Source organism: Oryctolagus cuniculus, chromosome 16 (assembly GCF_051225735.1).
Source record: "Oryctolagus cuniculus isolate XC-2025 breed Fujian yellow rabbit chromosome 16, ASM5122573v1, whole genome shotgun sequence".
In the NCBI taxonomy this organism is placed as follows: domain Eukaryota; kingdom Metazoa; phylum Chordata; class Mammalia; order Lagomorpha; family Leporidae; genus Oryctolagus; species Oryctolagus cuniculus.
In genome coordinates this window covers 16,980,953-16,993,033 of record NC_142882.1, presented here as the reverse complement: position 1 = coordinate 16,993,033, position 12,081 = coordinate 16,980,953, and the positions used below count along the sequence as shown (strand labels likewise).

Here is a 12,081-nt window from a genome sequence, read left to right as displayed (position 1 = left end):
TAGCCCTCATTTATTCTTTGGTTATTCCTAACATAGTTTAGCACAACTGCCCTCTGACTCTAGGCAGTAAAAGTAGAATAGGGCATACTCATTTGATGCATGGACAAAGGGACTAGGATGAATGTGACTATCCTCTGAGCTTCTGATGTCTAACCCTTGGTCCAAAGGTAGGCAGAAAGTTTCTAATACATGGGCAGTTTAAGATATTCCTAACCATCATGTCATGACTCATTTGAATCATCATTTGGCTGGTGCTATTTTTAAATATATACCAAGATTCATTGATTTGAAAGGCAGAGTGTCAGAGGGAGAGGGGCATGTGCATGTGCACACACACACACAAACACACATGAGAGAGAGAGAGAGAGAGAGAGAAAGAGAGAGAAAGAGAGAGATCTTCCATCCATTAGTTCACTTCCCAAATGGCTGCAATAGTCAAGGCTGGGCCACACCAAAGCTGGGAGCCAGGAATTCCATAGGGGTCTTCCATGTGGGTGGCAGAGCTTTCCCAGGTGTATTAGCCGGGAGCTGAATTGGAAGCAGGGCAGCCAGAATGGATGATGGCAATGCAAGTGTTGTGCTACAATGCTGCACTCCACAATTATGTTTTCCACTGTACATTTTTCATTGTCTTAACTTTTTAATGTAGACTAAAAGAATAAGATTTGATTATCCCAGAAATAGAACCTTTCTCTGGCCAAATAATTACTTTCATGAAAATAGTTCTAAAACCTGAATGTTCACATGGACCATATGATAAAACTTCATAACTTCATGGAAAATGGAAATAAGGGACAAATTTATTTTTGTGAGGATCTACAAGTGCTTAAGGAAATAGAATAAATAAGAGAGGGCTCACTGACTCTTAGAAATCTCACATGCAATTTCTGTCATCTGTAAGCCAGCCACCTTGTTAGTAATTTTTCCCGACAGCATCCTGAACAGAATCAGAAAGACAGTGCCAGAAAGACATCTCAAGATTTTAGCAGAGAGTAATACATCTTGATGTTCACTTTAGAAAGATGTGTTATCAGGCTGGACACTTGGAAGGAAGTCCCTGCAATAGACCTAGCAGGGAATGGAATTGTTTTATTTTGCAATGCTGTTGATGATATGAACATGCAGAGTACATTCCAGGGAACACCAGAATCCTGGCCATGGCCCATCTGTTCAATAAAATAAGTAAGGCAGGTGGGCATTTGATGCAGTGGTTAGTTAAGATGTTTTTTTGGGGGATGCCTGCATCCTACATCACAGAGCCTGGGCTGAGTTCTGGCTCTGCTCCTAATGCTAGCTTCCTGCTAATATGCACACCTCTCTCCTCCCTCCTCCCCTTTCTTCCTTCCTTTACCTTGGAAAGTAAGTCATCATCCTACTTATCCTGCAATATTTTATCTAGATATTGTCCCTGCTCTCACATTTTCTTACTACCCAGATGTGGTTTTCTGGTTTCAGATGTGCCCCAGACAAGCAAGATGGCCAATACCTTTCCTTTAGATCACTGGGCTTCTTATGTGTTAGTGAAGATGTGGGCTATTTTATCCCTAAGATCTAAAATTGCTTTTTGTTGTCCTTGACTCTAAGTCAGATATAAAGGGAATAGGTGAGGGTCCAGTACTGTTGCATAGTGACTAAAGCCACCACCTGTAGTGCCAGATTGCATATGGGCACTGGTTCGAGTCCCGACTGCTCCACTTCCCATCTAGCTCTCTGATATGGCCTGGGAAAGCAGTGGAAGGTAGCCCAAGTGCTTGAGCCCCTGCATCCATGTGGGAGACCTGGAAGAAGCTCCTGTCTCCTCGCTTCGGATCTGCACAGCTCCAGCAGCTGTGGCCATCTAGGGAGTGGACCAGTGGATGGAAGACCTCTCTCTTGCCTCTGCCTCTTTGTAACTCTGCCTTTCAAATAAAACAACACACACACAAAACCAAAGGGAATAGATTTGTCTCCCAGAGGCTAATGGACAGAGATTGGTCAGCATTACAAAATGTTGCCTATAACAAGAGACAGACTAAAATTCCTAAGTTTTGTAACAGTAAGATTGTTTTCCTCAATACTTCACCTCAAGAATTGAAAATTCAGAGAGAATTGAAAGGCTGCTCATTGTCTATTTCACATGCCTTCTTTTCCTGAATTGTTTAGCTGATGTGTCAACAACATGGAACCAGGAAATCGAACAAGTATTTTAGGATTTTTACTCCTGGGCTTTTCTCAAGACTCAAAGCACCAGCCTCTGCTATTTGGTTTGTTCCTGCTCATGCTTGTGGTCACGGTGCTTGGAAACCTGCTCATCATCCTGGCCATCGGCTCCCATGCCCGCCTCCACACGCCCATGTACTTCTTCCTCTCCAACCTGTCCTTGGCTGACATCTGTTTCATCTCTACAACCATCCCAAAGATGCTGCAGGACATCAAGACTCAGAACTATTCCATCACCTTCGCAGGCTGCATCACTCAAATGTACTTCTTCATGGTTTTTGGGGGCATGGACACACTTCTCCTCACCTGGATGGCCTACGATCGCTTTGTGGCCATCTGCCACCCCTTGCACTACCCAGTCATCATGAATCCCCGTCTCTGTGGCCTGCTGGTTCTTGTGTCCTGGTGCATCAGTCTGTCGTGTGCCCTGATCCAGACCCTGTTGATGCTGAGGCTGTCCTTCTGCACCAGGTGGGTAGTTGCACACTTTTACTGTGAACTTGCTCAGGTCCTGGTACTTGCCTGCTCTGACACATTCATCAATTACACCCTGCTCTACGTGGTGACTGCTCTTCTTGGCTTTGTTCCCCTCTCAGGGATCCTTTTCTCCTATATGCGAATTGTCTCCTCCATTCTGAAAATTCCATCGACTGGTGGAAGATACAAAGCATTCTCCACCTGTGGGTCTCATCTAACTGTGGTTTCTCTGTTCTATGGGACAGGCCTTGGGGTGTATCTCAGTTCTGATGCCTCATCCTCTTCCTGGAAGGGCATGGTGGCCTCGGTGATGTACACTGTGGTCACTCCCATGTTGAACCCCTTCATCTACAGCCTGAGGAACACGGACATTAAGAGAGCTTTACAAAGTCTTCTCGGGTTCACACTCCATGTTCAGTGATGGGAACATCGTTCCTGGATTTGGGAGCTGCCGGAAGTCACAGCAGTGGAACAAAAATATTCTGCCTCTGAACTGTACAGAGTTTTGATGCTTACCCACTCTGTTTCTCTGTCTTCAGTCAAAACTACCCTGTGAGTACTTGGTGTGAAGCGTATGGTGATTGCTGTTACCCTCAGTCTACTCCCTTCTACCCTTCCCTTTACATTTTTACATTATTACACCTTGGTTGGAGTTTGCACTCCTGCATGTCAATACAATCATTCAAGTGAGATTCAGAAACTACTGCTTTTAAGTGAATTCACTTTACCATTAACCAGAGCTGCTGCTTACCAAATTCATTCACTCGACAATATTTACTGGAATCTATAGTGTACCAGATCTTCTAGGTACCTGGGATACAGCTGTGAAAAAATTTGGGTGATTGGATACTGGGTACCAAAATATAGTGAGAGAGAAGTAAGAAATTCTAGTGCTCTACATTACAGTGGGGTGACTATCATTCACAACAGTATTTTATGAAGGAGTAGAACACAGGAGCTTATAGGTTCCAAATACAAAGAAAGCATAAGGCAATGGAAACCTAGCTACCTTATGTGAGTGTGTTGTCTATATGAATTAAACATTATACTTGGGGCTGGTGCAGTGGTGTAGTGAGTAAAGCTGTTGCCTGTGGTGCTGGTGTCCCACGTGGGTGCAGGTTTGAATCCTGACTCTGATCCAGCTCCCTGCTAATGTGGATGTTGTATACACTCCCAGATATCACTCAGCTGTAAAAAAGAATGAAATTCTGTCTTTCACAACAAAATGGATGCAACTGGAAATCATCATACTTAGTGAAATAAGCCTATCCCCACAAGACCAATACATATGTGTTTCATGATCTGTGATAACTATTATAGTACACAAAATGTATGTATGATTATTTGCATTGCAATATGCATAAAATTATTCATGTACATTAACTGTTGGGAGGAAATGGCTTAAAGTCTAAATGAACTTAATTATCTTATAAACACACAGGAAATATTTAGGTGTTACTTTGTCATTGGTTCTATTTTACTGAAAAAATTATGAATGATTAAATGACAAAAAACCGCGAATATGGGTGAAATGGTCATTTTTCCATTCAATTGTTGTTTAAAGCTATTATCTATATTCTTACTAAACTATATTCTTTTTGCTTTTTACTTAAGCTTCATATTCAGTGAAGTAGTAAGCCAGTGTACTGTAATGTAAATTTAAAATATGTCATCTCAAAAACTAAAAACAAAGAAAGGTAAAAGGAAGGACGGTAGGAAGGAGGGAAAAAGGGAGGGAGGGAGGAGGGGAATTTCATTATGTTCTTAGACTTACATCCACAAATCATATTGAATCTGTTTAATTAAAATTAAAATGAACATAATAAAAGACCTTTGAAGTCTTCCCATGACCCACTTCCCCTCCCTCCACTTTCTCACCTTCCAATATACCCATGAGCATAGGCTCATAAGATGACATATTCCATTTAGATGACACCTCATGGTTCTGTTTATTCAACAAGAAATTCTCATCTGCTTTAGAATAGAGGCCCTCGGGAGATCTGACCACAGGAGAGCTTTAGGCTAAGCAGAAAATGCTTAGGTTTCTGAAGGACCTTCCTGAGAATTAGGAAACTTCAGGGTTACAGATTCTGGCCTCAATGAAGGGGAATTTCCACAGTGCCTCCAGGCAGCAATGGAGAACTCTGGCTACAGCCAGAGATTTCTCTCTTCTAGATTAGGCCTCTCTGCAAGGTCACCAGGTTATAAGCTTGGAGCTCTTAGCCTTGGCCAAGGCAGTGATGGCTCTGAGGGCCTCCCAGTCACTTCGGAGTCCTCATCTGGACCCAGATTCAGTTCCCAAGCTTTCTATCATCCACAAACATCATTCAACACAGTGATGCTGGGGCCAATATTGTAGCACAGCAGGTTAAATCACCAACCCCAATGCTAGCATCTCATGTGACTGCAGGTTCCTGTCCTTGCTGCCCACTTCTGGTCCAGCTCTGTGCAACTGTACCTGAGAAGGCAGTGGGTGATGACCCAAGTGCCTGGGCTCCTGCCATCGGTCTCGGTGTGGAGACCTGGATGGAATTCCAGGCTCCTGGCTTTGGCCTGGCCCAGCTCTAGCAGTTGTGGCCTTTTGGGGAGTGAACCAGGGGATGGGTGATCCCTGTCTGTGTCTCTGCCTCTCTGTAACTCTGCCTTTCAAATAAATAAATTTTTTCAGAAAAATGAAAAATAGAAAATACCTCCTAAATGCTAGTTATTGTTTAATGATTCAGATAGCACCATGCACTAATGCCATCTATGGGATCAGTGATAATGTATGATTTTATGTATTTGGTCCAAGTATACATATTAAATCTTTTTTTTTTGACAGGCAGAGTGGACAGTGAGAGAGAGAAACAGAGAGAAAAGTCTTCCTTTTTGCCATTGTTTCACCCTCCAATGGCCATGGCAGCACCACGCTGATCCGATGGCAGGAGCTAGGTACTTCTCCTGGTCTCCCATGGGGTGCAGGACCCAAGGACTTGGGCCATTCTCCACTGCACTCCCTGGCCACAGCAGAGAACTGGCCTGGAAGAGGGGCAACCAGGACAGAATCTGGCGCCCCGACTGGGACTAGAACCCGGGGTGCTGGCGCCACAAGGTGGAGGATTAGCCTAGTGAGCCAGGGCGCCGGCCACTTATTAAAATTTAAAGTACACCAGGTCCTGGTTAGGATCAATATTGGACAAGAATTTTAAAAGGTAGCCCACTTTTTTGAGTATGTATCTCGTTTCATAAAAGCACAAAATCAGAAAAATGGTGAAAATTTATGAAGATGAATGGAGCATAAAAAAACTTTCTCATTATGAACATTGCATTTAATATATTTTTAAAGATTTATTTATTTGGAAAGCAGAATTATAGAGGCAGAAGCAGAGAGAGAGAGAGAGAGAGAGAGTTAGGTCTTCCATCTGCAGGTTAACTCCCCAGTTGGCTGCAATGGCTGGAGCTGCACTGATCTGCAGCCAGGAGCCAGGACCTTCTTCCAGGTCCCGTATGGGTGCAGGGGCCCAAGCACCTGGGCCATCTTTGACTATTTCCCAAGACACAGCAGAGAGCTGGATTAGGAGTGGAGCAGCAAGGACTCGAACCAGCACCCATATGGATGCTGGCACTGCAGGCGTTGGCTTTACACGCTATGCCTCAGCACTGGCCCCTGCATTGAATAAAATCCAGATACTGCACCCCCAGCAATCAATAGAAATGATCAATATTTTATATTTGGGATTTTTTGCATAGTATTTGAATAAAACAGGGCTGAAAGTTATTTTCCTCTGATTAGGATGAAAGGTGGAGTGACGCTGTTTATATTTTGTCTTAAACATTTTACTGCAATCATGAACTTATCACACATATTCCTGTTCTTCTAACACTCTTTAGGTGAGTGTCCCTAAAGTTAACTATATACAGGAAAGAAAATGAACAATGAAACAATGCTAAGAAGGTTGATTTTTTTGCCACTAAGAAATATTGCTGAAATGTATGGATCTCAAAAATAGAAACCTCACTTGTAAATTGCTCTAATCCAAAATATAGACACAGGGCTGGCTACTGGATGCTTATTTCCTTTTCTTTTTATTGTGGAACTTGCATTATGAATATATTGCTCTGCTGACAGTCTCCTGTGAGACCCTCTTGTGCTCTCTACTTCTCTTCATTCGTTCCCTTTGGTTCCTTTGATTTTGTAATTCCAGGGGCTCAGTCCTTAAGCTGACTGATGTTTCCTCTCTCATAGAGTGCTCCTGAGCACTATACTGAACACTTCACATACCTACCGTGTTATTTATCACTATTTCTCCATTTGCTTTAAAAAAAGATCTATTTATTTGAAAGGCAGAATTACAGAGATAGGAGAGTGAGAGAGAGAAAGAGAGAGAGAAGGAGAGTGAGAGTGAGAGTGAGAGAGAGAGAGAGAGAGAGAGAGAAATCTTCCATCTGCTGGTTCACTCCCCCAAATGGCCACAATGGCCATTATTGGGCCAGGCCTAAACCAGGATCTAGGAACCTCATCCAGGTGTCCCATATGGGTGGCAGGAACCCAACTACTAGGGCCACTTTCTGTTGCTTTCCCAGGCACATTAGAAGGGACTTGAATGGGGAATGGAGCATCCAGGACTTGAACTGGCCCCTATATGGATGCCAGTGTTGCAGGTGGCAGCTTAACTTGTTATTTCACAATGCCAGCCCCTCTGTTTGCTTTTTATATCTCTTTATTGTTATTCACATTCTGCTCACCACTCCAATGAGCCCCAAAACACTTCACAGGTAAGTTTTAAAGAAAACTATTTAAGGATCCCTAAATCAGTACTGGCACAAGAAGCTTGTATTTTGCTGCAGTGAATGAAGCCTCAGGTGGGGAAGCTTGCAACAGGTGTCACAGTGCCTGGTTCAGGTCTCGACCACTCCACTTCTGATCCAATTCCTGCTCATGTGCATCCTGGAGGCAGCACGGATTCCAATAAAATGAAAAATGAATAAGAATGTAGTAAAATACTTACAGAAGCTTCTTTCCCACAGACTTATAACATGAACAATTATTGTTCCTCATTTATAGATAAGGAAACTGCTCAAGTGCATTTATATTCTTTTCTGGAATTCTTTGTTTTACACTTCTTTTCTTGATTCAATCACAGTGTGAACTACTAATGTAATAAAGTCAAGTTGCCTTGAGGCAGCCAGAATTAGAGAATTGCAACCAATGAATCAAGAAGGTATAACATGAAAATATTTGAATTATGCACAGGAAGTTTGGGACTCCAGTGGCCTTGCCCTTCCCTGATACCAAATATCTCAACTTAAATAAGGGCACTTATGATCATAAAAACTATAAAGCAGTCTTACCAGGTCTCTATAGAAAAGAGAGGAAAAATGGAAACAATATTTAAGGAAGACACAGCTCTCACATAGCAGATCATACAGGGTAGATGAGAGCATGAGAGCAAAGGGAATAGATAAAAACATGAATAAAATTTTAAAAATTCAGGTATTTCTAAATAGTCCATTATTGCTAAATATTGGACAGGTAAGAATACACTAATATAACATTTATGGTCAGTGGTTTCATATGGTCATTTGCATTTAGTTAAAGCATACTTATGAACGTCTGATATCCACTGGTGATGAGGATGGATGTACTTGGTGACTTTAAAGAGACAAACAGGAGTGATTAAGATGTCCTCCTCCCACCTGGGGTACCTGGGTTGGATTCCTGGCTCTGGGCTGTGACTCGGCTTCCTGCCAGTGCAGACTGTGAGAGGAAGAGGTGACAGCACAAGCAGTCAGGCCCCTGCTACCCATGTGGGAGACCTGGGTTGAGTTCCAGCTCCCAGCCTCTGCATTGGTCTGCCACACACAGTGCAGGCATCTGGGGAGTCTCCTTGTGTGTCAGCCTTTCAGAGCAAAAGAGACAATGGAGAGAAACCAGAAAACCTAAGAATGCTGAAACCCTGACACACAATAGTTTCCAATCATGAAGCAAGTGCAATTTAGAGTCTAGATAATGCAGTCCTAACTTTACAGAGTACTTTTAAATATTTTCAGTCAAGTGAGCTTTTATCATGGCCTGAGAAGAAAATAAGATATATTCGATTGCTCTTCATTTCCTTGAATTAGAATGATGTCCTACAGGGGGAAAATGCACTTGCTATTCGATTCTGTTAGAAGACTTGATTGCATTTGGTTGTGATCATAGACAGTGCTCAACTCAGGTGAGTGTCTAAAGCAGGTGTGCATAGATGGAGAAGAGGAACACAGAAACCAATCAGAAGGAGCTCCAGGAAGACTAAGTCTGTCACTGTGGAGGACGATGGCAGAGGTTGTATGTCTCCAAGTGTGAAACAGAGGTGGTGGTCTTGAAAAAGATGTAAAAGACACCTCAAAAGATTAAGAATTTCAAAATTGTATTGTCCCCCCAAATTTTTAAAATCAATTTATTCTAAGAACCTTAGAGTTACTCATGTGCTATACCCATAATGGGTTGAGTTGAAAATATAGGCATGGGCCATGAGCCATTTGTTCCTATACTAATGCTATTTTCTTTTCAAAGATTCCCAGGTTACATTGAAACACAAAATGTCACATGGGTCTCCTAATTCCATCTCATGGGCTTCTCAGAGATGACAGAGCTGCAGCCCCTCCTCTTTGGGCTGGTCCTGTCCATGTACCTGGTCATGGTGCTCGGGAATTTGCTCATTGTCCTTGCTGTCAGCTCAGACTCCCACCTCCACTCCCCCACGTACTTCTTCCTCTGCAACCTGTCCTTGGCTGATGTGGGTTTCACCTCCACCACAGTTCCCAAGGCGATTGTGGACATCCACACTCACAGCACAGCCATCTCCTATGTGGCCTGCCTGATGCAGATGTCTCTCTCTGTTATCTGTGGATGCATGGATGGTTTGCTTCTGACAATGCTGCCCTATGACTGGTTTGTTGCCATCTGTCACCCCCTGCATTACCAGGCCATCATGAATCCCGGCCACTGTGGCTTCTTAGTTTTGGTGTCCTTTGGGGCCAGCCTTCTGTATTCCCTGCTGCAGAACTTGATGGTCTTAAGGGATTCCTGCTTCAAGAAAGTGGAAATTTCTAATTTCTTCTGTGAGCCTACTCAGCTTCTCATCCTCACTCCCTCCGACCCCTTCACCAATGACATATTCACATATCTTGTTGGCATCATCTATGGTTTTCTCCCTATCACAGGGATCCCCCTCTCTTACTATAACATTGTGTCCTCCATTCTGAGAATCCCCTCAGCAGGTGGGAAGTACAAAGCCTTCTCTACCTGTGGCTCTCATGTGTCAGTCATTTGCTTATTTTATGGAACAGGCCTTGGAGTTTATCTCAGTTCAACTTTCTCACTTTCTCCGGGGGAGGGTGCCTGGGCTTCAGTGGTGTACACTCTGGTCACCCCCATGCTCAACCCCTTTATCTACAGCCTGAGGAACAGGGACTTGAAGAGAGCCATACAGAAGCTCCTCAGCAACACAGCCTAATTTCTGTCCTTGTGCCATGCGTTTGGACTGCAGGTTGAAAAAGGAAGCAAAACTAATCATCTAGAAGTACAAGTCTCACCTCTAACTACATGATGTATGAGGCTCTCGTCTCTCTAAATTTTGTGTCTGCATATTGTTTCTTTTGCCATTTTGGAGAGTATTACAGATTTTTTATACATCTTAACCATTGCATGCCTGAATCCTACTTTAGCTCTGCAGAACTCTCTGTGGTTTATTATTGATGATCCAGGAATCCTGGACGAATGAACAACCCTTTCTGCATTTTTCTAGTTTACATCTTTTCCATAATTCTTCTGTACTTTTCATCACATTTTGATCCTATGTAACTTATTTGTGCTAGTTTTTAGTGTGGACCCCTGTCACTGCTCCTTTTTCAGCAGGGTTGTTCACCTAATCACAGGCCTGGGTCCTGCCACCAGAGATTCTGATTTTTCCAACTTCTGTGAAGACTGAAGTGAAATTTATTTGGAAGGCAGAGTTACACACACACACAGGGGGGTGGGGAGTTAAGAGATAGAGAGGGAGATCTTTTATCCACTTGCTCACTCCCCAAATGGCTGCAATGGCCTTGGCTGGGCCAGGCCTAAGCCAGAGTCAGGAGCTTCTTCTAGGTCTCCCCCATGAGTGGCAGGGACCTACACATTTAGGTCATCCTCCTTTGCTTTCCCAGGTGCATTAGCAGGGAGCTGGAACAGAAGTGGAGCAGCCAGGATTTGAACTGGCACCCATATGGGATGCCAGGGCTGCAGGCAGCAGCTTAACCCACTTTGCCTCAGCTAAAGCCCTTGGCATGAGCATTTATAAGGTACCCTAGAGATATTCTGAAAAGTCTGTAGTGATTTAGGAGCTTCATTGTATGTGATAAGTCAATTCTCCTTTGCTGCTTTCAGGATTCTCTTTTTTTTTTCTGCAACATGGATATTTTGATTATCATTTGGCTTAGTGGTAGTCCTTTGGATTAATTTTCATTGGAGTTAACTGAGGTTTTATAATGTGTATATGGACTTCCTTCTTGAAATTTAGAAAGCTCCAAATAGGAGTCACTGTTTCTTAAAAATGGCTCTCTACTGTACCCCATTTCTGTATTCTTATTGTGTAATTTCCATAAGGCATACGGAATATAGGGCATATCTCCTTATGGTATCCCATACATCCCTCTAGTTTTATTCACTTTTCTTCATTATTTTTCTTATGCTCCTGTGACTAGATAATTTCAAATAAAAAAATCTGAATCTGAACACTGGAGGTTGGGAGTCATGGAATAAGTGAAAGTGTTCAGGATGAAAAGATAGGGGAAAAGGCCAGCACTGTGGCACAGTGAGTAAAGCTGCTGCCTGCAACACCAGCATCCCACATGGGTGCCAGTTTCAGCCCTGGCTGCTCCACTTCCAGTCCAGCCCCCTCCTAATGCACCTGGGAAAGCAGTGGAGGTGGGCCCAAGTGCTTGGGCCCCAGTGCCTGTATGGGAGATCTGAAAGAAGCTCCTGAATCCTGGCTTTGGCCTGTCCCAGCTCCAGCCATTGCAGCCATTTGGGAAGCCAACCAGTGAATGGAAGATCTCTCTCTCTCTCTTTTGCTCTCTCTCTTTCTACCTCTTTCTGTTAACTCTTTCAAATAAATAAATAAATAGTCTTTATAATAATTGGGGAAGATGGGTGTGGTTCACTGTAACAAAGATATCAATATGTGATGTAATAGGAGACATTGGATGAGGGGTATATGGGGACTCTATGTATTACTACCTCACAATTTTTTGTATATTTAAAACTATTCTGACATAGAGTGTTAAAAAATGATGATATAACTGTTAGTAAATAAATAATTTGAAAAGTCCAAAAGTTCACTGATTCTTTGTTGTACTTGAACTGCTTTGAATCTCTATAGAATATTACAACTGAGTTATTGT

The 12,081-nt window shown here is 42.9% G+C and overlaps 2 protein-coding genes across 2 annotated transcripts; both read left to right on the top strand.

Annotated features, from left to right (window-relative positions):
* Positions 1–2,158: 2,158 nt before the first annotated feature.
* Positions 2,159–3,097, top strand: LOC127486435 (olfactory receptor 7C1). The gene has a single exon (XM_089316012.1). The coding sequence runs from the start codon at positions 2,159–2,161 to the stop codon at positions 3,095–3,097; it is 939 nt and encodes a 312-aa protein (XP_089172138.1).
* Positions 3,098–9,281: 6,184 nt separating this feature from the next.
* On the top strand, positions 9,282–10,154 carry LOC100342596 (olfactory receptor 7E178-like). The gene has a single exon (XM_089315582.1). The coding sequence runs from the start codon at positions 9,282–9,284 to the stop codon at positions 10,152–10,154; it is 873 nt and encodes a 290-aa protein (XP_089171708.1).
* Positions 10,155–12,081: the final 1,927 nt, after the last annotated feature.